Source organism: Mya arenaria, chromosome 9 (genome assembly GCF_026914265.1).
Source record: "Mya arenaria isolate MELC-2E11 chromosome 9, ASM2691426v1".
Taxonomy (NCBI): Eukaryota; Metazoa; Mollusca; class Bivalvia; order Myida; family Myidae; genus Mya; species Mya arenaria.
The window spans coordinates 42,011,541-42,039,399 of record NC_069130.1 but is presented as its reverse complement, the minus strand read 5'-3'; the positions used below and the strand labels follow the sequence as shown (position 1 = coordinate 42,039,399).

The window sequence follows — 27,859 nt, the reverse complement described above, 5'->3', positions numbered from 1 at the left end:
AACCTAACCCAACCTATGAAATAAGCGCAATCCTACCATTTTATAATCAGTTTTAGACATTAAAAATATATATATCATAAGTGTGTGTTTTAACATGTGGTTTAAAATCTTAAACAAAAGATAACTTTAATACCATTCGCCATTGATAACAATGACGTTCTTACATAAAGCCTTAAAAAAAAAAAATGAAAACCAACCTACCCTATCTGTTTCTAAAAAGGATGTAACCAGGCTAGTCAAATCATTGTTTTTGGGGGGCCTAAAGCTACAGAAAATATACATTAACTATCTTGGTGTTAATTGGCACAAATATCTCTCACAAAGTTTACTTGCCAGCACACAATATATACTCTAAGTCATAATGCATCAGAATCAGTTTGGCAATCCCATTGGCAGAGTCATGAGGGTACGTACTTAACACCCAATTTACTTAGTGTGAACATTATAAGATGTGCCTATAGTGGTAGGAAATATTTTTTCAAGCTATCTTTACACATGTGCTTAACGAAAGGGTCACTTTTCATAATGCTTAATTTTCCCTTTAATTTTCAGCACCGGAATACAAGTCCAAACTCTTCCTCGATTGTTGTGGGTTGGTTCGAAAGGTGATGCGGGATCTGGTTGATGATTTTGGCTTCATTATGGGGCCGTGGAACCAGGCGTACATGTTCGACACATTGCCGATCAATGTTCCGAGCAAAAAGGAGATGAAACCTGGAGATCTTGTCTTTGTGTCGGCGATTTACTACAATCCTAAATGTAAAAATAAATACTTTGACATCCTATTTCCCTTAAAATCCTAATGTTTTTCTTAACAATTGAAGCAACAATGAGCCATTCATGAATATTACCATAGGTCTGTTGATTACAAGGTTCGGAAACAAGTTGAACATTATATGAATCATGTGAGTATTATTCCCCTATTGCCAAAATGATGCTTAAAAGTGGAAAAATCACTGGTTTATACTGGTGTGTTTTGGCTGTATTGTGAAGCATGACAACTGAAAACTGATACCATGAATCTATCCTGGTCTATTTTTCGGGTTAGTAACCAGAATGTATTCCTTTTTGAGAGGTCATGAGATCAGACCTCTGGTGGGGATTGAGCCCATACCCTCTTGGTTAAGAGGTTGACCCCATAACTACTGGACCACTCTAACCCTGTTGGGGATTGAACCCAAAGCATTATAGGTGAGAGGCAGACACAGAAACAACTATGCCACTCTCACCCTGGTTGGGATTGAACCCAAAGCCTCTTTGGTGAGAGGCAGACACAGATACAACTATGCCACTCTCACCCTGATTGGGATTGAACCCAAAGCCTCATTGGTTTGAGGATGGACACTGTTTCCCTTGGTAAAAAATGAATGATTTCAAATATCTTTGTCATTTTCTAGCAAAGAAGCAGCGCCACAACATGACACACGTAGAAATATGGGCGGGAGAGGGGAACAAAACAGTCGGCGCTCGCTGGAATAACGGCAAAGTACAGTTATTTGACAGCTACAAGTTCACCGCGAAAAGCTATCACAGCGAGACGTACCACTTCAAGAGTATCGATACATGGTTGCGTGGAATTTGTAAAAGGTATGCGTAGGCATTGTTATACTCTTTTTAAAAGCATCTTTTAGCATTAAAAATCAGCCCCAAATAGGTCAGAAAAGAAAACTGTTGTGTGTTGTATCTAATAAAGAATCAAGTGATATTTTAATGCCACAATTTAAAAAACTAACAATTAAAAAACTCACCAAGAAACAATTGTTGTATAACTAAGAATTTATTTAAAATCATGACCACCACCTAATTAAATAATACCTTTATAAAGAAATGATTTCTAAATATGGAATTGTAACATGAGGTTAAGGTACATGACCACGTTCCTCCGAAAAATATGAATGTCGGCCGATTTTAATGAAACTTGGAACAAACAATCGTCAATGACTGTACTTGAACGAGGTGTATTTATTTTGATTAAAAATCCCGTTGTTTGTTGATTTACAGCGCCACCTAGCGGACACGTGCTATTTGGCGCAAACATTGATAAAACCGTAAAAAATATTCAATTGTACGGCTTTTTTTAATAAAAAAAATCGGAATATAATTTATTGTATGCTGAATAAATAATCCTATTATTAGATTGGCTCTTTCAGTATTGTTTGAGACTATTATTCTCACATTCATGTCATATGTATTAGTTTACATGGTGACCATAAAAAGAAGTTCCATACGGGCATTTTATCTTCGCCCATGGGCAAGATAAGAATTTCTAGCATGGTTAAATTAATGGATCTACTTATCTGAGGTGGGAGAAAATAATATATGATGCTGATATCTTGATGTTTGATAGATTTGTTGAATAAAATGTATGTAAACTAATACATATGACATGAATGTGAGAATAATAGTCTCAAACAATACTGAAAGAGCCAATCTCATTTCTGCAAGGAAATCAATTTTAATTCAGACGCCAGATTTATTTTGTGACGTTCTCGTTTTTTAGCGAGAATAGAATTAATTTAACTAAGAATCGATTATGGCTTATGATTTTATCCCAGTTTTAATAGGTTAATACAAGCCGTAAATTAGTGTTTCAATTCTGTAGATATTTTTCAGGTAGCAAGAATTTGATTTTCTTACTATATTCTGATATTCCACTTAGTTCTGATACTGGCAAATATTAGATTAAACAATAAAAAGATACAGATACCATCATTTATGGACGAATATAACGTTTCACTCCATAACTATTCTCATGCATCAAACAAACCCATGGCGTCACTAACTTGACGTGTTTTATATTGACGTTGACTGTGGCGTAGAAATCACGCTAACTCTATCAATTTTCTTATGCTACTTATATCTTTCAGCAATTTACCTCACCGTCATATTTTTATTTTTTTATATAATTATATTAATCATTCTATTCCATTTCCTATGAAATAATAAAAACATACCCTACCCGAGTTCGTTTTCGAAATAAATACGTCACATTCATCGATGGGTATCTGTTTTTGACGATTCCTTATATAAGGCTTTTCGCCATAAAACTTAAAATTAATAATAAAAAACTTAAGTACTAGTACTAAAATTATAGGATTATTTATTCAGCATACAATAAATTATATTCCGATTTTTTTTATTAAAACAAGCCGTACAATTGAATATTTTTTACGGTTTTATCAACGTTTGCGCCAAATAGCACGTGTCCGCTAGGTGGCGCTGTAAATCAACAAACAACGGGATTTTTAATCAAAATAAATACACCTCGTTCAAGTATACAGTCATTGACGATTGTTTGTTCCAAGTTTCATTAAAATCGGCCGACATTCATATTTTTCGGAGGAACGTGGTCATGTACCTTAAGTCTAAACTGCAAGAAACATTATGTAATGTTACCTGAGAAGAAACTGTTGCACTTATACTCAAATTAAAGGTATAAAATGCAAGAAATTCTTTCATAAATGACTTTAAGTGTGGCCAGGTGTTCCTTAGAATATTTAATTGATTATAAATCATGAAAAAAATAAAGTTAAAAATAATGTTTCAGTACACTCCAATGAAAAGACAACAACAAAAACAAGATTATTTCAAAGATGGTTTAAACCTGCACTCTCACAGATTGAATGTTTTGATAGCCATTTTTTTATTTTTGACTTAGAATGAGCCAATGTGTACGAAAATGCATGGAAACCAGTCATATTAAGACTGCTGACAAAAAATCAGATCACAGATTTTCATAATTAAGTCTTGATCTTCTATGCATTTTCATAAACAGTAAAAGTTAATAACGCTTTTAGCCATAAAACATTGATTTTTGAATGGAAATATGAAAATCTGCGACCAGATCTTTTATCAGCGGTCTTATATCACTGGTTTGCAGATATTTACGCAGAAATTGGCTCATTCCAAGACAAAAAAAAAAAAAAAATTCAAAACGGTAAACCTGTGAGAGTGCAGCTTAAAGATGTCCCTTATAACAGCAATTCTTAAGAAGAAAAATTATACAACCTTTCAAGTACTATTTCTTAGAAATTCATTTTTATTCTAAGAAGACAGGCTCATGTGTTAAATGTTACCAGAGACTATGAAAACATATTATAGATAATAGCTGCTTGGGTAATTGGTAATAAAAGTCAACAGACTATACTATTTATTACTAAGGTCAAGGACAGGTGGTCTATGTATTAGTTGTTAGTAAGAATGATATAACGTGTAATAAAATTGGAACTCCAGTACTCGGACAATATTCAGATCGGGGGTACTCGATTACTCGGAAAACTTGAATTGGTTTTGGGGAGAGTCAAGTTCATATAAAAATTGTACGGTTCATTTTAAGTCTGTCATTATGTAATTTTGTACTTAAGCAAAAAAATTAATAATTTTTTTTTTATATAAATATATGTATAACACTTCAATATAGAGCATGCGAAGAAGTAAACAATATATATGTAAACAAATTATCACATCAACATATGAGCTACAAAGATCAAAATTACAACAAATGAAATTTAATAGCATACATTAAAATTCAAAATACCTTTTAACTCTGTTTTGGGCATAAACATGCATTCCTTAATTTCAATAAAAACTAAAATAAAATCTTAAGGAGTTTATCGCATATTTTTGTTCATACCTTTTGGGAGTCCCCGAGCACTCTTAAGCAGCTTATAAAGTAAATAACTAAGATATGTTATTGCAACGGGCCACAGGGGGACCAGTTAATGAAAAATCCATCTAAGGAGTGGTTTTATACCTAGGAGAGAGATGTTTATCTCTGCAGTTCCACTGTCGAAAACATCATCTGTGTGAAATGGTCTCTAAACCGGAGCACACATTTTTAACATCAGCAAGAAAGTCAGCAGAGTTTGGTTGAGAAAACTCCTCAAAAATCCACAATTGTCTGTAGCACTACCTTTGTAGTAATGGCATATAAGAGCTGCATAATGTGCTACCAACCAAAAACCACTTTGCTTTCACCGATGTTATTTCGAGGCCCCACCTCTCTTCTACGAATGTGCTTTTGTTGACAGGAGCTACATGTATAGCGAAGTGATACTGTTTCGTTACTTTGTACTACTGGTATTTATTTATGCTGGTATTAGTACAGTAGAAATATGGTGTCTCCTTGGTAGCACATCGTTAGTTCATCTGAAGGACTACGATAGTACATAATGTACCTGTAGAGTACATAATTTATTGAGGCCAACAGTGGCTGAAATTTTGAGCATGTTCAAAAATTTATACTGTGTCACTCTGCTATAACTATTTGTTACACTGATTTTTCTGAAAATGTTCTGACCATCCACTTTCATTCTAAGTGATGTGATAAGGCTGTGCTGCTGTACTGAGGTAACATTCCCTGGCAATTTTTGTGCTCCGCCTTAGCTCCGGCAAGCTATGTCAGCTAGGTCTGACTGGCCCTTAAAGTGGACGAATCCTTTTAATGAAATGATGCACCTTTATTTACCACTTTGTAGAATTATAATGATATATTTTTACCTATGTTTAAAACACATGTGAACATCATGTATAAAATTGTTATTGAAATAGCTTTTCTTGTCAAAATAGGCTCTTAAAACTTATTTTAAAAGTCTTCTTATTAAGATCAATATAGACAGATCCTCAATTTAATGACATGAATATTTGGATCTAAAGTTATCATTTGGTATCATTTATATAATGATGGGAAATTGATCGGAGCTATTTTTCATCATAAACTCATCGATATATCAAAAGAATGATATATGGCATATTTTTTTCACCTTAAAACTGCGTCTCCCTGGTGAATAATGAACGTTCAAGCTACCTCTATATTTTCCCTTCATTAAGTTGATGAGCCTTGATTTACCAGAGATAGTTCAGATAGGGAGAGATGGAAACATGCTTTGTAACTATGGAAAATGATCAATAATTGTGATTGATTTTTGGTAGAGAAAATTGTCAGTCTTTGATTTAAAGCATGCAACATGGATGAGCAATAATTATCTTCGATGAAAAAAGTGCATGTACAGATTTCATTAAGTTCAATGATATTTGCATGTCAGAGCGGTAAACTTTATAATTTCACGACTAAAATGATGCAACAAGTTGTTTTTTGTTCATGATTATTTGAAGCTCAAATTTATGTGCTGACAGGTTTTTTTAATGTGTGCTTGAGGAGTAATAAATTTCAAATTTTGTATATTGTTGCAAAATCAACTGGGGGTTTAAAAACTTCTAAAGGTTTTTCTAAATTTATGACACCGTGTGGCCAGTCATGCATATGTGCCATTAACATAACTATGATTTTATCAAATTTCTATGACTTTTTCCCATCTTTATATGCAGGCCAAGTTTTTGGGAAAATTTAGATTTCACACCTTCGGAAACCCATTATATGGGCTACGATATTTTAATTTACTTATTCATTCGAGTGTTAAAGCATTAAAACTTTTTTTGCAGCAGTAAAACTAATGAAAAGTTATGATAATTGAGGATAAAAGTTGATTTGTATTTGAAGGTGAAAAATAATATACTGGCCTTTTGTACAGTTTGTTAGAATGTAGGCGAAGTTTTGTACAATAATTTACAATGATTATCCAAGGGCAGTAACTAATTTTTAGGTCTAATTGAACCAAACCCAAGTAATAAATTCTGATCATTGTAATAACAAACTCAAACTGATAAATTTATGTGTAAACGTGCGAGCAAGATTGTAATATTGCATTATATATTAGACCACAAATACTTTTAAGCTTAAAACAATAACATGAAAATTTAAGCTCCTTTGCCCTTTAAAAAACTGTATAATAATTATATTATTATATGACATGTAAAATATTCAAATGTAATGGAGTTGTGGACATAATTTTTTATGCAGGCTAATTTCATTTGAATTTCTACAAGTCTGTTTTCCCAATACAAAAGTCGTGTTTTTTTTTAAATAAATTAAACACACCACTAAGGGTCATATGACATTATAAAGATGGGCCAGTGACAGCCGCCTGGCTGTTCCTTATAATTCCTTATGGCCCGACGTGATGTGTTATATTTCTTATATTATACCCAACATTTTATTTAACCATTTACTATTTTAAAATGCTTTTGATGTTTTATTGAACAAAGCAAATAATGTTTACATGCGAAAATTGCAAACCGCATTCACCAGTTTTATAACATCATTAGTCCATATAATATTTTTGGCGAGGTCCAGATTATAATGATATGGACCGCTGAGGTCACACAACTCGATTGTATTAAAATACATTGATATACAGACCAATTGTCTTTATACATACAAAGAAGGGACACATATATTTAAGGTATAATATTTAATAATATCATAGGTGTAGTCATTGTTAGCGTTGTTGTACAAAAACTATAACCTTGGCTAGAACAGAAAATGTTTTTAAGATATTCAAACGAAACTTGGTAAACGTGTTGCCATAGACAATAACCACATGTTCAACAAGGACCATTACTCTGGCTTTAATGACTGTTGAGTTATGTCCCTTTTTTATTAGAAAGCAACAAATGAATGTTTGTGTTCATTGACAGCAGCTCTCTTGTACAATAATAAGATAATAATTGATGAAGTTCATTCATTACTACTTTTTTAATAGCATGCTTTCAAAGAGTATTCTTGTGCAACATTATAAAACACGAACAAATAAACCTGTCCAATAAATAGGATGAAAAGAAGAGAAAGAAAAAAACAAGAACAAAACAAGAACAGTGTTTCTTTGTGATAAACAGTCAATCACCATAATAAAAGGTTAATGCAATTAGCAGAAATGTTAGGTCTACATATGAAACGCTTTTTCCCCATGTTCTAATTGAAGTTATTTGCTTGTATGCTGTGTTCAGTGGCTTTGGGGAAAACTTATTCATTGAGTCATGACTTGCTAATTTTTACTAAATTGTTTGCCATTTAAAAGTCTCCTTTCATATACTATTTTTGGGGAAGAAAAAATTATTTTATTGAAGTAAGTGGTGGTGTTATTGGATTGTTGATGTTTCACGGCCTTAATGGGGCCCAATTTCCCTTTAGATTACTCAGGGCCCTTATAAGCACCTTTTGCTATTATAGTGCACAGAGACAACCCTGTGGAAGTTCAATTGAAGTTTGGTACATATGCAACATGTGTACCAAGTTTTGTACCAAGTTTCATGTGAATGTCAACAGCTCTCAACATGCGTACCAAGTTTCATTTGAACATAAATAGCCCTCAATATGTGTTCCATGTTTCAATTGAATGTCTACAGCCCTCAACATGTGTACCAAGTTTCATTTGAATGTCTACAGCCCTCAACATGTGTACCAAGTTTCATTTGAATGTCAATAGCTCTCAACATGCGTACCAAGTTTCATTTGAATGTAAACAGTCCTCAACATGCGTACCAAGTTTCAATTGAATGTCAACAGAGGGCTGTCTCTGAGGTTATATTTATATGTACATGTTTGGCAAGGCCAATATCTCTAGCTTCATTGATTGTCAAGAAATGACCCTTTTAAACAGAAAAAAATAGATGCATATATCAATGTGAAATTAAAAGTAACAATTGGGCACTGTTATTTGTTAAGTGAGAGTCAGGCCAAAATTTCAAAACACTGATCAATATCAAACTGTTATTTCACTATTTAAAAGAGTGACTATCATTTTTATTTCACTGATAAACCTCCATAAATCACTGGAAAAAATATAATAGAATATATTTCTAAATCATATGAAACAAATTGACTTATAATTACATTTCAAAGTTTGTTGAGCTTTTAAAAGTGGTCATGCATAATTTACAGCATAAAATATGGAAAAATTTAAGCACCTGCAGCTTGTATATGGAAAATTTAGTAAAGAAAAACAGTTAATGTTCTTTGCTTGGGTGAAAACTGCATTCGAGTGGCAGTTTTGTTACATAAATCTTTACAATTTTCTTTATAATTTCCTTCTTTCATTACACTGAGCCTAAAAATATAAAACGTGCCACACACAGTCTAATTGCCTTAGTTTCTGGAAACTTTTTAAATCCCATACAACAGGATCAAGCTTGGTTCTCTCTTTAAGTTTTTCTATTATTTGCTTAAAAAGTTTGAGACGTTTTTAGAGTTTTTAGACTTTAAATAGGATATATCTTTACGATAATCATAATGAACCCTGATTCATTTATTTAAAAAGAATTTTTATATTTTCGCTACTAAACCCAGCTAAAAACCTGTTAAGCTTAATAAGTTTCCAGATATTTAGGCTAGGACTTCTGTTAAAGGAAGTGTTTTACTCCATAGAAATGGGCTAAAACTTCCAAACTTTTGTGGCCGCACTGTGGTCCAGGGGTCACACATTTGTTTGTCAATACAGGGGTCAGTGGTTCGATTCCGCGCTGCACCACTGCAGAAAAATACTAATCGTCTTCCTGGAGGGATGTTAAATGGGGGTCAGTGCTAAACACTGGTGCATGTTAAAGATCGAACCATGCAAGGTAGCTTGAGCCTGGGTTCTGTCTGTGCACTATGCTCCAAAAACGTAAAATGACGCTCTTATAGGAGCACTTGCAGAATAGGTCTTGCCCGAGTGCAAGTATTAATAAGCTAACACACCACCACCCAAACCTCCTACATATTGTATACAATTTCCGAAAGTGAATGCTTGAAAGTTTAAAATATCAAATATGGCGTTTAAATGTTACATGGCGATTCTTATAGTATACTATTGAATTAAAATGGTTTTGTTTAAACCCACTTTTGTGGAAACTGGGCTTGATTTTTAGTTGCAAACAATACATCCAAATTATATATTTACTTGTGCAGTTAAATGAAGATGTACAAGAGAATTGAACCTTCATGTTTTGAATAAAAACGAAGTTTACTTCCAATTTTAAATTCTTAATGTAAGCCCTGCTCATTAACCATGGACATCTGTCTTAATTATTTCCAAAAAAAAAAGAAAAAATACATCTGCTGTTTCAAAATTTAATGTTCAGTGAAATTAAGTGCATTAAAATGTGTCAAATCAAGGCTTTGTTGCACATTACCTTTGCTGTATATCTATAGGTCTGATGAATTATAATTGCTTTCAGTTGACACTTTTACCTCATCTGTTTTGAGAAGGAAAAGTGAAAGTATTGTCATAGCCTTCAGGTGTTGACATAATTGTCGGCATGGCTACCATGCACACAACAATACTTATGTGAAAAACTACAGAAACAAGCTCAGTAGCCAATAGTTTAAACAAAGTATAAACCCGGTTTAATGGCACTGGGTAAACACCAAAGACATAGAACAAAAAAAAAAAATTAACAAACAAAAAACATGGAAGAACAGCACAAAACTCCACAAACAGCACAGTGCATATATACTACATAAAAAAACTAGGTATGTTAGGTACCGCTTTACAAATCAAACTAGGCATGATATTTACATGAAACTTAGCACACATGTTATTGATAATTAACTCATATATGTAAAGCAACTCTAGCTTTATTATTTATAGAGTTCTATCCCTTGATTGCCTGTAAAGAACAAACAAGTGTTGGCATTGAGTTACTGTGTTGCTCTTGATAGGCAGTCAGTGTAGTTGCTTTCCTGTACAACTTATCTCTGGCTTTATCATTTATAGAGTTATATCCCTTGATTGCCTGTAAAGAACAGAATGTGTTGCCATTGGGTTACTAAATGTATTTTGCTCTTGTTAAGCAGTCAGTGTAATCGGTTTCAATTTGTATCTTTCAGTTTCTGTCCCCAACACAGATGGAAGCTAGCAAAGTATAACCCCAAGAAGAAATCAATCTTTGCAGTTCCTGAAGAAATCGGACAAGCAGACCAAGCGGCAGGAGATGATGATGACAATGTGGACAACTTCTTGGTGAGAGGAAATACCTTCTGTCAAGACGTTAAAGAGGTTAAGACGATGGTAGATAAGGTCAGAGCTCAGGAACTTAAAAGGCCAAAGACAGAGATGGATTTGCCAACCCTATGTATGAGTGGATCGGCAAATAGTCTTGATTCTGTTGGTGCAACACCAAGGAGCCTGTTTCCACCTATAACTAATGATATGAAGAACATGAAAGCTTGGAACCAAAATGGAGCAGATACAAAGGGGAAAAATGATTGTGAAGGTGATGTTGGTGCAAGGAATTTGAAAGAAACTAATGGTAAAACTTGTCTTTCTCTTGATAGAAGTTTAACTGATCTTGGAAAGAAGGGGTTTTATTTGAAAGACTTAGTTGATACTCAGAAAGATGCAGAGTATGGTACAGCCTTTGATGAAGATGATGAGGATGATTTTGAAGAAGCTGATGATGACTTGAGTGACGATGATGCCTATCTAGCTGATGAAACAGATGAAAATGAAGGAAATGCTGTTGAAGATGATAATAAAAATGATTATAGTGCAGCTCAGGAAATGCAAAACAAGTCTGAAAATGTCAAAGATGATGAATTTGAAACAGCTGATAAATATAGTAGACAGACCCAAGAACAGAGCAAACCTGGTGCAAGAGAAGCTAATAAAAAGGTCCAAAGTAGTGAAGAAATCATTGGTCAAGCCAATGTCAATGACATTTTGAAAGGCCCGAGAATGGAAAATGAGGTTGGTGATCTTGCAGAGATTTCTAACAACCACACAGAGGAGAATATTTTAAGTTCTCTGAAAAATTTGAACATCAATGAAAATGCCAATACAAATCCGGAGTCAAATGAACGAGAAAAGCCAGACTCGGCAAAAGTAAAAAGACCACCACCTGAGGTCATTAAAAGGGAAACAATTCAAACAAAAGGAACAAGTGGTTCTAGCCAGGGTGAAAAACTTGTTAAGACAAAAGGTGCAGCAAGGTCACCTTCAGTTGAACTTGAGTTGTCTTCCAGTTATGAAGGTGTTGCCATAGAAACCAGGGAAAGCTGTTCTTGTATAGAGAGTGGAAGCGTAGGAACAAACAAGGGAGCGAATTCTCAAGGTGCTACAGTTCAAAAGTTGTTTGAATATTAACAAGACTGTTCATGAGATATGTTCCATTCTGTTAAATTGTTTTTGTGGTAATGGCATTCTGTGTTATGTTTTTTCTTGTTATTTCAGTGATGCATTTTGTCTCTGAAGATGTTTTATTTGACAAATTTAGCCATATAGTGTACATGTACATTAGGGCTTATCAGTTATCAACGAGCACATCAGACAAAGGATTTTTTTTTAATTCTTTGCTCTTGGTTATAAATGACAAATATTTTGAAAAAACATATTTTCGAAGGAAATACTAGTCTAGGTTAAATAAGATTTACCAGTTAATATTTGAATTACGGTATATTTCTGATTCGTGGTTTAAAGTAATCAATTAAAATCCACGAAATTACAAATTTTGTTGTACGCTGGTTGATATGATGCCCCCAAATCTATTGATTGCCTAATTTATAGGCCCTTATTTCTCATGTGAATATTTTGCCATTTCTGTACTCAACCAACAATATATATTATAGGATGTTTTTTTCTACATATTAATGTTTGCTTTTTTAATAATTATGCTCAGTATTATAGGATTTTAGCATTTTATATTGTCGTTTGTTTTCAAAAGATATTGCTAATCTATGTAATTTATCACATTGAAAATAGATATTTTGTATTTATGTAAGTTTAACATGTATAGATGATGACAGAGCATTTTGCCAAAAATGTGACCGATTGTAGATCTGCATTTAATGGCTTTTTTACACATATTTAATGGCTAAATTTGGAGTTTTTGGTTGTATTGTTATATGTTGATTTGTTATATTTGTTTTTGTTTGGGAGGTAAGGAAAATCTTAATGAATTAACTTATATCAGCCATTTGTGAATATCATTTTTGTGTAACCCTCTGGCGATAATTCTTCGACGAAAGTATATTTTAATCAATTGCATTCATAATCTAACGAATGTGACATTATCCTTATGAAATAACTGATATTATGTAAACTTTTTATGAATATCTTTATACTTTCACCTTGTGGCGATATTCTTTCGGTGAAACGTATATTTTTATCAACATCTAACGCTAGCTTCAAAAGTGATTCATTGGTTAAAGGATAAATGTGAAGCTGATAAAAATTGCATTTTAGTTTGAATATCCCATAGGAATTTTAAAAAAAATAGGGTCATTATAAGAACGGAATATTTTATCATTGGTCGAATGCTGAATGTGACGCTGATTAAAAATGTAACATCATTAAGATACTGCCGCTGTTCAAACAAGCAATTGAAACATTTTTTAAATGTCTGTAACACATTTTGGTTTGCATATCCCATAGAAATTTTTAAAATAAGATCGAGGGTAATTATAAGAACAGAACTTTTTAGACACGTGGTTCATCTGTGTTTGATGACATGTCATAGGTCAGTGCATTGAATAACCATAAAGTTAAACTTTTCTTAGGACTTCAAATCGGCCAGGTATTGACCAAGTGCGTTCATTCACAGTTGAATAGCAAAACTGAAATGTTCAATCGCTGAAAAGATATAATTTCAAATTTCTATTTTAAACATTATTGTATTTTTTTTTACATTTTTTAAACTTGATATATTCTGAAGAAAAAAAAGCCAGATTATGTCCGATTATTAATTTAAAAAAGCTTTTAAACTTTTTTTTTTTACGATTTAAATCCATTTTTATATCAGATTGATCTACATATACTTTGCATTGTTTATTTTATTTTCTGTGATGCTTTAAAAGGTAATAGACTGTGATAATGTCTCACCATTCCGTCCATATTATTTATAATTTCCATATTTATACTTTTCATTCAAATATCAATAAGTAAATTGATTATAAGTGGTAGAGAGCATTGATTTTTTTCCCTTGTGAAGACCACTTTTGTGGTTTCTTTTTTTAAGACAGAATTTTAATCTATTCATAATGGTAATTGTAGGTTAAACGTGCATTTTTTTTTTTCCTGAGATACGTTGGGAGATAATAGGACCTTACTCACCTTCGGAACAATAAGTTTATGATATTAAAATAACAGTTAACATGTCCATTTCACCCTTTCCATGGTGGGGGAAATGAAAAAGGGTTATTACTTCTGCATTTTGATCCAGTAGTTTGTATTAGACTCGAGTGTTTTAACATTTGGATTTCACGAGGCACTAGCCAAGGGAAATCAAAATCTGCAAAAATCGACAAGAGTCAAATATGAGATCCGAATCAAAACGCAGTACTATTAAAATGACCCTTGTATTATATACAGAACTGGGTTAGATTACACAAAAGACACAATCATAATAAATTTAATTTTTATAACTCATTATTTTGTTTTATGTAGTAATTTTAAAAAAGCACATTTAATGATACTTGTTTTTGGCGAGATGTCAGCAGCGAGCTGCAAGTGGAATTAATGTTACAGCCGTATTGCACTGGAGACTAATTTGGACTACCTTATTTTGCGATATTATTGAATTTGAATTTATGATTGGTGTAAAAATAAATAAAAAATAATAGTTCTTCCCTTAAATCTTTTGGTATGGAGTTTTTTGGGGTGGTTTGGAGAAATATAACTGTGTGTACTGGGAATAGCTTTTCAAAAACATTTATAAGAATGATAAAATTTATCAATATTTGATGAATGCAGACAAGACAGGAAGGCATCATACTTATATATTTATTTTAAATTTCCTTTAATTTAAGCTAGAAAATATAGAATATCACCACTTACAATTAAAGTGATTAAAGGTGTCTTACAGTAAATTTAAACTCGACATAAATATGGGTAAATGCAGGTTGTTAAAATTTCAGGTATTATTTTATCAAAAGAAATATGAAAGAAATTCTGAACATGATTCTTAGTAAAATATTTAATTACCATTCCTAAAATTTGATTTAGAAATTTGATAAAAAAATTGCAGATTCGTCTATACAGGGCAATACTTACACGGTATAAATTTGGTTTAGCCTCTGCAGGAAACAAAACAAATGCAAACATACCTGCACTTGCCTTCTATAAATATATTTCTAAAAATGATTTTACCATTTCTGGTCGATTTATTGACACCTATGGAATAGCTGTTAGTGCAGTATGTGTGATATTTGTTTGGGTAAAAGGTGAATGAAATAAAATTGAAATATATCTACTTGTTCTGTCATGGTTTCCTTTTTTTATGTTAAACTCTCCTTGTTTTTGTTAGAGAAAACGTCAAGGTTACATTTATGTCATTGCCAAAGTATCATGATACTGTTGTAAGTGGCAGGGCTGTTGCTGCCACTTGCAAAAAACTTAAATCTTGACCACAACATTCAATGGAAACTCAGATAAAAGATATGAATTCACCCGTTTTACAATGACAATTTGCATTATGTGTGGATTTCTTCCCTTGAATACTCCAGCTAAAGTATTTATAAATAATGTCCCTTGAATGTTCAACATTGTAAAAATGGAAAAGTGATGCCACTGGCATGCAGTGGCTAAATTGGATAATGGCCGCCCTCGATAATTACCCTTTTTGTTTATTTAAAGATTATATACATACATTATTATCACATGACTTACAGTCAATCCCCATTGGCTCAAATTCCCTGGGAACAGCGAAAATAACTTGAGCTTTGAAAAATTTGAGCCAAGCAGGAATATTTATTTTAAGTATAAAGAAATCGTTCCTTTACTTCTGGTTCGAGTCATTGATGATTCAAACCCCTGTTTGAGAAAACGGGGTTTGACTGTATGTAATCTCTTTATTTTTAAACAATTTTAATATTTTCATCAAGGTGGTTCTGCAAAGTCAAGTTGCATTATGTGTAGAAAATTTTCTTTTCAGTCTGGCTAAAAAGTTTAAAAGTTATGCCCATTGTGTGATCAACAATATCAGCAGTCAGTGGTCATGCCAACTTTGAGGTGTTTTTTCACACAAATTGCCATTGATTTTTACCAATGTATACACGAAAACATTGGAAATTGCTTAAATTCAATGACATCCTGAGGTAAGAGAGTGAAAAGGGTTTGTCGGTAAAGCCGTCGGCCTCTCACCCAAGAAGTTTTGAGTTTAATCCTGACCACGGCCCCGTTTCTATAAGATATCTTAGTCGTAAAGTTTATGCTGCTTATGAGTTCTTGGATACAATCATACAGTCACGGGCAGAATCTATGCACTAAATGTCCCTAAGATATTTGTATTGAACACATTTATGCCAAAAACGGAGTTACGCCCAGAAAGTTACGATCTTAAGCCTTACGATCTTTAAAGAAGCATGGCCCTGTGGTTCTATCTGAATTCTCATAAGACTTAAGCGTGATTTGATTAACTATCACCCTTTTCACAATCACAGTAAAAAAACGGATCTATAAACTAAATCTGAGATGGGCAATTTTGAAATATTATGCTAAACGCAACTTAAATACACATTATTGAAAGTATACAAATGTTAATTTAAATCATAAAATGAGAATGATCTGTAATAACTTCATCTCAACCTTGAAAAATCATGACCCTTGCATGTGATAGAGAACTCATGGCAAAAAAGTGTAAGTGTTCTTGTTTAAAATGTCACTTAGAATGTTTTTAAATTAACCCTTTGATTGGTTCAAGAGGATGAAAAATGTGTAATATATTTATCCCAATCATCGAGTTCAGTAAGCGATTTTCACTACACGAGACGCTTTCAAAGCGCCTTTAAAAGCTTTCGAAAGATAAAATCACCACTCTCACTTAAAATGTTCAAAGCTTCGTTGCACATACAGAATATTTATCATTAAATTACTTTAGATGCACATCATTGGTTTTTTATGAGTATGGAGAATAAAGTTATGTGGTTACTATGGTTACAGAATATTATATTTTTTGGGCAGGTGAAGATAAAATTAAAGTACAGTATTTCATCAGTAAGGAACTATGCAGTGCAAATAGAAGAAGATTCACCCTTTTATAACTGTTAAAACGAATTTGAATCACCAGTCTCTTCGGAAGGCGTGGGCGCGTATCCCCATGCTGAACCACGCTGACACATGAGGCAAATAAAACATAACTGTAATAACTGTAACAACTTTTATGTAACCGTTTAAGTCACCAGTGTCTTTGGAGGCATGGGGTCATATCCCTATACTGCCACCAAGCCAATGGGGACACACGGGGCAAATAGTAGAAGATTGACGTTTTAATAACTGTGACAACTTTTATGTAACCGTTTAAGTCACCAGTGTCTTTGGAGGCATGGGGTCATATCCCTATACTGCCACCAAGCCAGAGGGGACACACGGGGCAAATAGTAGAAGATTGACGTTTTAATAACTGTGACAACTTTTATGTAACCGTTTAAGTCACCAGTGTCTTTGGAGGCATGGGGTCATATCCCTATACTGCCACCAAGCCAGAGGGGACACACGGGGCAAATAGTAGAAGTTTGACGTTTTAATAACTGTAACAAGTTTTACCTAACCATTTAAGTCACCAGTGTCATGGAAATATTGGGTCATATCCCTATGCTGACACATGGGGCAAATAGTTGAAGATTGGCGTTTTAAATAACTCTATCAACGTTTACGTAACTGTTAAAGTCACCAGTCCCTTCAAGGCATGGGTTCATATTCCACCACTACCACCATGCCAGTAAAGAACAAAATGAGGCAAATAGTACAAGAATAACCTTTTAATAACTGAAACAACTTTTACTTAACAGTCATGGAAATGTCTATAGCTCTGGTTTGAGTCATCAGTCTCTTTGGAGACGAGGGGGTAATTATTCCAACGCTGCCACCATGTCAGTGAGTAACCACACCATAAAAAGTAGATCAACCTTTAAGTAACTGGAACAACTTTTACGAAACAGTCATGGCAAATTCTAGGGCTCTGATTTGAGTCATGAGTCTCTTTGGAGGTGAGGGTTCAATTATTCTTTCGCTGCTGCCACGCCAGCGAGGAACTGCACAAGGCAAATATTGTAGAAGATTAACTGTTTAATAACCGTAGCAACTTTTTCGAACAGTCATGGCAAATTCTAAGGCTCTGATTTGAGTCACAAGTCTCTTTGGAGGCGAGGGTTCAATTATCCCTACCCTGCCATCACCCCAGTGAGGAATCGCACAAGGCAAATAGTAGAAGATTCACCTCTTAATTAATAACTGTAACAACTTTTTCAAAACAGTCATGGCAAATTCTAAGGCTCTGATTTATGTCACAAGTCTTGGAGGCATGGCTTCTTATCCCATGCTGCCACCATGCCAGTTAGGAACATATTATGTACTTAAAATACAAAACAAGGGAAGGATCTCCTGCAACGTGTATATAAGGGAAGTTACAATTGTTTACTTCTGATCATGGTCTACGGTGTAAGGGAGGTAATTATGTACTGGTATTTATTATAATTTAAAAGTAATGAATTATTCCTTAAAATATGTAAATCATTTATTTAATTGTATTCTAAATTGATTGCAATTATTTGGAGTTTAAGTGGTCTTTTAGCAGGAGACCAGTATTGTGATGGAGTAGCCATGCATTTAAATATAACATTATCTTGTATAATATCATATTTATGATAAAGCTAGCTATATGACTTTTTATTACTTTTCTAAAGAAAAGAATTCATAACACTCAAAAAAGAAAAAAGAAAAAGGAATGGCCGTACTATTCCTTATCGTTGCACTCAAAGAGATGCGACAGATAAGGGTCATAATTGGCTTAAATATGCTTTAAAATGTGCCAATTATGATAAAAAATCAAACATCTGTTTGTATCAGTGCAAATACAAATTGTTATAAGGGAGTATCATTACTAAAATCGATTCAGGACTGTTTTGGGAATAAATGTTTTGACCAAGAATCGGCTATACCAGTGTTGAATCACTTCAGCTCCTTCACAGTGATTCCCATTGATGAGTGCTGCTTGCTATAATTGCAAAGGGAAGGCACACTGTCTGGTGCTTCTTATCGAGTTCTGCTTTTAGGATCAAGCCTATTGCATATATACATGTAAAATACATGTACGTTTGCACTTCAATGTGCCAGTAGACTTTAACAATCGCCATCACACTTAATGGAATGAAACCAATGTGTACATTGCACTTTACAAAATTACATATGGATATACCATACACTTCAAGTAAAAATCTATCTGTAGCTCTGATGTGGTAAATTTGTCATATGTCCTCAGAGACCAGTAATGTTTATAGTCTGCAAAGATTAAAAAAGTCGGATATTAGATGTTGGAAAAGCAATTAATTTCAATTTATGAGCTAAACATCGGGCTGATTATTCAGAACTTTGTTAAAGTAAACAACATTGCAAACAGCATCGTCATTACCTTAAAAAAGTAAAAAATGTTTGAGAAATGCTCATGTTACCTGGTAAGCAGCACTTAATACACTGTCTAACTATAGAGCTAGCCATTATAGCGACATGGTAGAGTCTCCGCCTGCAGAGCCGGACAAAAACATCTGGTCCCTCGTTGGGCGCAAAATGTAACAGACTTCACGAATTGCTATGTGCACCTTTCAGGGTTCGAACCCACGACCTCTCACTCTGCAGGCAGACACTCTGCAGCATCACTATAAAAGCTAGCTCTATAGTGAGACAGTATATTAACTCCTGCTATATACAAATCAAATACCCGGTTACACTCATATATTTAATAAAAAGGCAAACCGCTGAAACAAACGTCGCAAATCTTGTTAGACTTACTGCTGATCCCAAATGTGTCTATGAAAGTTCCTAAGCAAAAAAGATTTAGATGTAGCAACGGTGACAGTAACAACATTGGGCCAATTGATCAGAGATTAGTTAAATTAAAAACAAAGTCATAACAACATTGTTGTTAACTTAAAAAAGTGAAATAATTGTTAAAATAAATGGTAATATATTTCAAATAATACAAGTTTAGCTGAAATAGTCATATCAAATAATATTAGGAACACTGAGATTACAGATGTCTCCATTAAACTTCCAGAGCAGTAGCAATTTGAAAGTTAACAACGATGACTTTAAATAACATTGTTAACTTTCACAAAGTTTCGAAACATGCGGCCCATTGGCAACAAAGATTGAAAAATAATTTAACATCTTAAGAAAAAATGTTGGTCCATCATTTCAAACTTAATCTCTGAATTCAGTAACAGAAAGTTTTATAGTCATATAACTTGGCTGTAATAGAATCCCATATAAAATTAACTTTCTATGAAGTTACATCCCTTTTCATTTTGTGTCAAGTAAGTTATCAAGTTAACTCCCTTGATGCACTTTTTGAAATACAAGGGAAGCAACTAGTATAAGATATGTAGCGACCCTTGATGGTCTTACTCAGTTCAAAACAAGGGAAGCAAATAGTAAATTATATTTTTAAGCTGTCTTGTAAGAGTTAATTTTCTTGAATATGGATGTTCTATGTAAACATGAATTTATTATACAAGTTGTATTTCATATGTTTTATAGTTAGAATTTACTAAAAGGGATGGTTTAGATTAATTGATACCAATTTTTCCACCATTTGTTAATGCTGATTATTTTATTATAAATATAATGTTTACATATCAAATTGGAGTTTATTTTGGGGGTAGAAAGAAGAAACCATACCCAGGATTCCATTAAGAATGGTTTCCCTTAACAAAGAGCAGAGAGAGGCCCCGGGTGTACTACAGTAAAACAACTAATAACAACTTATAACTGACTACAGTATACAAACTAAGAACCGACTTCAGTATACTATCTAAGAACTAGATACAACAAGTATTATAATTGACAAACAACTGAATATCGTATGTCAACAAAGAACAGAACATATTATACCAACTAAGAACTGATTTTATTATTCCAATGAATAACTGGTTACAGCTTACCAACGTAGAACTTATTACAGTATACCAACTAAGAAATGACTGTAGTATACCAACTTAGAACTGACTATAGTGTACCAACTAAGAACTGACTTTAGTATACCAACTAAGAAATGACTGTAGTATACCAACTTAGAACTGACTATAGTGTACCAACTAAGAACTGACTTTAGTATACCAACTAAGAACTGGCTTTAGTATACCAACTAAGAAGTGACTAAAGTATACCAACTAAGAACTAACTACAGTGTACCAACTAAGAACTAACTACAGTGTACCAACTAAGAACTAACTACAGTGTACCAACTAAGAACTAACTACAGTATACCAACTAAGAACTAACTACAGTGTACCAACTAAGAACTAACTACAGTATACCAACTAAGAACTAACTACAGTATACCAACTAAGAAATGACTGTAGTATACCAACTTAGAACTGACTATAGTGTACCAACTAAGAACTGACTTTAGTATACCAACTAAGAACTGACTTTAGTATACCAACTAATAACTGACTAAAGTATACCAACTTAGAACTAACTACAGTGTACCAACTAAGAACTAACTACAGTGTACCAACTAAGAACTAACTACAGTGTACCAACTAAGAACTAACTACAGTGTACCAACTAAGAACTAACTACAGTATACCAACTAAGAACTAACTACAGTGTACCAACTAAGAACTAACTACAGTGTACCAACTAAGAACTAACTACAGTATACCAACTAAGAACTAACTACAGTATACCAACTAAGAACTAACTACAGTATACCAACTAAGAAGTGACTAAAGTATACCAATTAAAAATAACTACAGTATACCAACTAAGAAGTGACTAAAGTATACCAACTAAGAACTAACTACAGTGTACCAACTAAGAAGTGACTAAAGTATACCAATTAAAAATAACTACAGTATACCTGAAATAAAACTGACAGTTGTATACCAACTAAGAATTGACAAAAATGTACCAAAAACTTTTACCTGACTTAACAATTGCACCAACTTAGAAATGACTTCATTATACCAGCTAAGAACTGACTATGATATACCAATACCAAACAAAAATAATTAAATGATTACCAGAATGCCTTAAAAAGGGCCTGAATCCAAAGTAAAACATTTTTTAACACCTATGTTTGCATGGTTGCTTGGCAATCATGGCAACTTGGGAGTCAAAATATATGAGCAATAGTCTCAGATGCATAGAAAAATGAAATTATGAATTTTTAAGAACATGTCTTAGCAAGCCACTTTGGCTTATTTAGATAAACTTGCTAATGTGGTAACTTTCTTTTCAAGATCAAAGTAACCCCCGGGTGCACTAATCTGAGTTAAGCTACTGTAATGCAATATTTGATACCATATTTAAGTGCTACCATATTAGTGACTATTCCACAATTTAGCATAGAATGCAGATTAGTATCTTAGTGTTCAAAGTCAAAGACAATACTTGTTTACAACAAGAGCTATTCTTTACATTAATCATTATAAGTCCAATATCCCAATAGTCTTAATATATTTGAAGAACCCATGTATCTAGTTAACCATTAATGAATGTGTCATTAGAGTTTTAAGATTAAATTGGAATATAATAATTATATCAAAGCTTTGAAATAAAACATTAGTTTGGATAGAGTTTTCCTTAAACATACAAATATTTCTGTTTAAAGACAGGTATGATACTTTTTGATTTTGTTATTTTTCATAATTTACATTATGTTTCCTCATAATATTGTTTGTTTCCCATTGTATTTGTGGTCCACTCTGTTAAATATATTGTAATTGTTATTTTATTGTTATTTATAGTTGATAATTTGTATTGAGTTCTTCAAGTGCTTGAATATGATTTCAATAAAATAATTGAGTATATTTTAATGCATTCATTTAACAAAAGTTTATTTATAATACTTGGATTTCATGCAACATGCCCAAACATTAAAAATCTTATCCAACCTGTCAAAGGCTTATTTAAACAAGAAAAGATAACTCTAATATTAAGCAGTCTGATTTTATTGGCAATATCGGTGGCGGCTTTGTCAAAGATTTCATTGAGTTTAGTTTAGAGGTCAATATGAATAGTTGACGCATTTAGGATATTTTACACCTTAAATCGGATACAATAAAAATCTAATGCCACCAGGATGAGCAAAACTGAGGAAAATAATGGTAAGATTGTTTCAAATTTTCAACAAAAATTTAAGCATTTTTATATTTCATACTGAAAGTAGAGATAAGTTCAATTGTTACTATATATAGACATATTGGATTTTGATTGACAGGTGGAAAGGAAGATATAAACATTACTGGTAGCTAAGGGTAGCCATTTGTAAACAATTTGCCACTGTATATGGTAACAGGCATAATGTTTGGTTAGGTTTACAATCAATATCGTTGAATTGTATGGGTTTACGATAATCAACTTCATTCCTTTTTTGGAAAGTTAATCGAGCAATAATTGCCGTAAATGGCAAGTGGGAAGACTCTGTAATCAATTAAGATAATTAATGTTATTAAAATATAAGATCTTTAATAAGCATTTCCTCCAAGAAAGGAATTACATTATGACTTATATTATGATATTTCATGATAATATGAATATCAGTTACACATTGACCAATTATATGATTAACGTTGAATTTTAAACAGTTGAAAGCCTCCCTTTCTTGTTTTGATAAATTATTTGAAGATCAAACTAAATCTGTCCTCATGATTTTGATTTAAAATCATGAGATTCAAAAACTATGTATGTATATATTTGATATACAAATATAAACACCGGCATTGTTACAGCTATTCGTAGGCCCAGTCATAAACAATCTTTATCTTCTGAAAATGTACGTTTATTTTGTCTTAAAAGAAATGGGCTAGATCGATCCAGTATAAGCTCTTAGCCATTATGGAATTATAAATGTTTTCTTTGAGGAACACGTCCTAGGATTGCTCTGGCGCCATCATGATTAGCCTGATGATTATGAACAGTTTCAAGTCTGTCTCAGTCAAACCTCAAGTGGCAAAACTGAAAATCTTTATTTCATTGTAAATTTCCTTCTACTGGAGTATTGATCATAAAATTTGATGAATTGTGTATTGTTTATACTACAAATTTAAAACAAGATGATTTGTTTCAAATATAGAAATGTGTTAGTCTTTGTTTGGATTCAGACTTGAGACTGTTTTTAAAATCATGACCCCAGGCCTTTAACCAGGACGGGTCAATGCCCACGCCTACTTCAACTACGGGACAAGGGAAAGGCTGAACCAGGAACCACCCGGGCATACCCCTGCTAAAATTGTCCAAGTGTACTTTTTATTTCAATATACAATGCAGGTCCATTTCGGACTAGATTTCCTGGGGAAACACCCCATAAGGGGCGCAATTCAAAAGGTTTCGCTCCCTTAATTGCCCATCCTGTTACATCAAATCCTGGATCCGCCTCTGACAACTGTCCGAATTGTCCGTTGAACACTGCGGTCAACAATCAGGCCTCAACACTTGAGGCTGAACTCACACCAGCCACACACACCTTTTTGTACACGGTATATATATAGCGGGGGCTTTTTAGGTAGGACTTGTGACTCAAAAGGTTCGAACTTGGTATGCATTCAAAATTTTGCATTTTTTCGGTACGAAGACATCATGATTACAAAGAAAAAGGGGTTAAAGGGTTACACCCTCATAGTAAATAAGCTTTATAAAAATGCCTTTCTTCACCTCCATTTACCAACCTTCAAACCTCCTCCCATATATATATAGACTAACAATAATTATACAACAAGAATTATTTTGTTTAAGAATCAGCTCATAAAAGACGCAATTAATAGGATGCTTAGTGTTTACGTTCATGTCTCTATTAATGGGATTGGCCAATGGATTCTGATTAATCATTTTGAAAGGTTCTGATGAAAATGAATGCAACATTAGTGATTTTATTAAGTGGGTTTTATAATTTTGCAGTGGTGTGCACATGCACATTGACTAGTACAGACATATTTTATGCCAACACTGAGAAAGTTACTGTTTATTTATGCTTTACTAAATACTAAACTTTGCTGCAGGCTCAGCAATACTATAATATTTAATTATTTCATGGAATGCTGCTGAGACAATCAGCGGCGGATCCAGGATTCAATGTTAGAGGGGCGTAACTTAGGGGTGTAACCTTTTGACTTGCGCCCCTCCCTCAGAACTGAGATTTAATCGGTTTATAGTGCTGGCAGCTAGGGGGTTAAGGCATACTGACCCCAAAGAAAATTTGAACAATTTCCAGGTGCATCATTTTGGGCATATTTTTTTTTTTTTCTCCTATATTGAAATATGAAGTAATAATGTAAATTTGGACCATTTGGGGGGGCCCCGGGGCCTACGCCTCAGGTTTGCCCCCCCCCCTAAAAAGTTAGTAACCTACCTACCTACCTACCCTATTTTTTGGGGGGTATATTGGGGGGACTTATCATAAAATAACTTAATAAATTAATTGTCACAAGAGTGAATGTCTAAATTTTCACTGCATTGAACTTTGTAAATATATATGATAAATATGCCTATACATGTACTTCATTATAATTGTAAAGCCCTGTATTTCTAAAATTAAGTCTAATTGATTAATGATTTCCTATGATTAAACTCTTATTGTAAACATGCCATTGAAAATGCTATTTAATCGCTTTGACCTCAAACTTAGTTAAAAGATTGCTCTTCGGTTAAGCGTGTAGTATATTTGAAAATTTAAGATTATAAACTTTGACAAAATATGTTTAGTTAAAAGATACTGGTCTGATAGGAAATATATTTGTAGATTATAGTGATAAGCTATAGGACTTAAAATTGCAAGAATATTTGCTAGAAAATATATAAAATTTAGTGTTTTAACATTCGGATAAATTATTTAAGGTTAATTGACATAAACTATGGTTTAATTCTGTATGAAATGTGTTTATAATAAAAGAAAATGTGCATTGATTATTACTTAGCAATCAGCAGGTTAAAAAAATGGACTAAAAATCTACACTCAATCTACAGTTTATAACTTTAGAGGTGATTTTACATAGTTATCTCCCTTGATTTTAAGGCAGCCATTAATTTATTCAGTCCAAAAAAAAAAGCTCAGTAAACTAAGTTATTAAGATATAATTATCATGGTGATATTTTTTGAAATTATAACAAATAACAGTTTTGCAATTTTAATACTAGAAAAAAATACAGTTTAAAAAAATAAAAACAAAACTTTTTTAGATACATTTAGAATCAGGCCCAAATTTCTCGAAACTTCTGAAGTCTCTTATAACATGATTAAACTAAGCACACTTTTTGTTTTGGTATCATTTGTGTAGTGTAAACTTCGTTATGGGTTTTAAGACTTCAATAAAGAATTAATTTTCTCTATCAAATTTACAATTAACCATTTTTCATTTTGGCTAATTGAAATAAGCTACTTAATTAAGCCTTTTAAGTTTAAGAAGTTTCGAGAAACTTGGGCCAGTTTGTAATTTAATGTCTGTGAACATGATACATTTTCTGTTTTGATCATTTGGAAAGGACTTGTGTTTGATTGAAGGCTGTTTTGTTATCAAGGTCATTGTGAAAAAATATAGAGCAATTTTTGTTTGCTTACATAGGTATATCATTTTTAATGACCGTACTGTATCGATAAACACTAGACCAGGTCATATATGCATAATTTAAGAAGACTATCAATCATGGAACCGAGGGAATAAATATTCAAGATGTTCTCGTCTGTTTAGTTACCCGAAGTCTTAACTAAAGTGGAAATACATGATTTAGTTGTAGACCAATATAATGGATTACTTTATAAGGACGTGAGTGATCCAGCATAAAACATGTTTATGAATAGAAATTGAGAAAATTTGGGGACTTACCCCGATAATTGACATAAAAAAAAACTGAATTCAAAAATTAAAGATAAATTGGCTTGTTTTTTTACCAAAACTTAGCATGGTAATAATTTGACAGTTTAACCGAAAAAAATAAAAGATTAAAATCTTGAAAAAGAGTGCAAGTCCATTCTGTATTGTAAAGAGAAGCAAATGTGATTTTGGAGCAAGGACCATGAACAATGGGCCGCAAGAAAAGAAAAAGCGCAGGTAGGCATGCCATAATTATTTAATTTGACCGAGTTATGTATTTTTGCAGCTGTATCGATATAGAATACAGTATAGAAAATTGAGTATATTGTTAAAGCAACTTAATTTGGGTGCATTATTGAAATTTTAAGTGCATTAAAAATTAAAATGTAAATCTTACAATGAACTGGTATCTAAACTTACTGCAGTATACCGTCAAGAAATTGAATACCCTAAACCGACTAAGATTACTGACTAAAGTATACTAATTAAGAATTTAATTATGGTATATCAACTTAAGACTGACTCAGCAGTATATCAATTAAGAACAGTCACTCAGCAGTATATCAATTAAGAACTGTCACTCTGCAGTATAGTATCAATTAAGAACAGTCACTCAGCAGTATATCAATTAAGAACTGTCACTCTGCAGTATATCAATTAAGAACTGTCACTCAGCAGTATATCAATAAAGAACTGTCACTCTGCAGTATATCAATTAAGAACTGTCACTCTGCAGTATATCAATTAAGAACTGTCACTCTGCAGTATATCAATTAAGAACTGTCACTCTGCAGTATATCAATTAAGAACTGTCACTCTGCAGTATATCAATTAAGAACTGTCACTCAGCAGTATATCAATTAAGAACTGTCACTCTGCAGTATATCAATTAAGAACTGTCACTCTGCAGTACATCAATTAAGAACTGTCACTCAGCAGTATATCAATTAAGAACAGTCACTCAGCAGTATATCAATTAAGAACTGTCACTCTGCAGTATATCAATTAAGAACTGTCACTCAGCAGTATATCAATTAAAAACTGTCACAGCAGTATAGTATCAATTAAGAACAGTCACTCAGCAGTATTTCAACTTAGAACTTAAATTACATATAGTACATCATGGAAATAGGAACTGACTACAATAAACAAACTAAAAGACTACTGTATTATGTAACCAACTAAAGAACTGACTGTATACTAACTTAGAACTGACTCCAATTTACCAACTTAGAACTGACT

General features: G+C 32.9%; 2 protein-coding genes across 12 annotated transcripts in view; both read left to right on the top strand.

Annotated features, from left to right (window-relative positions):
* Window positions 1-15,059, top strand: part of LOC128203322 (uncharacterized) — a 76,946-nt gene extending 61,887 nt beyond the window's left edge. For all 6 annotated transcript variants that reach the window (XM_052904706.1, XM_052904709.1, XM_052904704.1 and 3 more), the window contains 3 exons: window positions 553-759; window positions 1,398-1,587; window positions 10,706-15,059. In XM_052904706.1, the coding sequence (XP_052760666.1) occupies window positions 553-759; window positions 1,398-1,587; window positions 10,706-11,960 (1,652 nt within the window). In that variant the 3' untranslated portion in view covers window positions 11,961-15,059. The remainder of the gene's footprint in view (window positions 1-552; window positions 760-1,397; window positions 1,588-10,705) is intronic.
* LOC128203320 (protein polyglycylase TTLL10-like) overlaps window positions 1-27,859 on the top strand; it is a 125,501-nt gene that overhangs the window by 65,026 nt on the left and 32,616 nt on the right. Inside the window, exons 1-2 of one of the 6 annotated variants that reach the window (XM_052904700.1) lie at window positions 25,551-25,787; window positions 26,705-26,854. The exons of 2 other annotated variants lie outside the window; for them this stretch is intronic. In XM_052904700.1, coding sequence (XP_052760660.1) covers window positions 26,827-26,854 — 28 coding nt within the window. In that variant the 5' untranslated portion in view covers window positions 25,551-25,787; window positions 26,705-26,826. Of the gene's footprint in view, window positions 1-22,756; window positions 22,919-25,550; window positions 25,788-26,162; window positions 26,855-27,859 lie in introns of those variants that run through there. 3 more of the 6 variants (XM_052904698.1, XM_052904701.1, XM_052904699.1) reach the window with 3 other exon arrangements.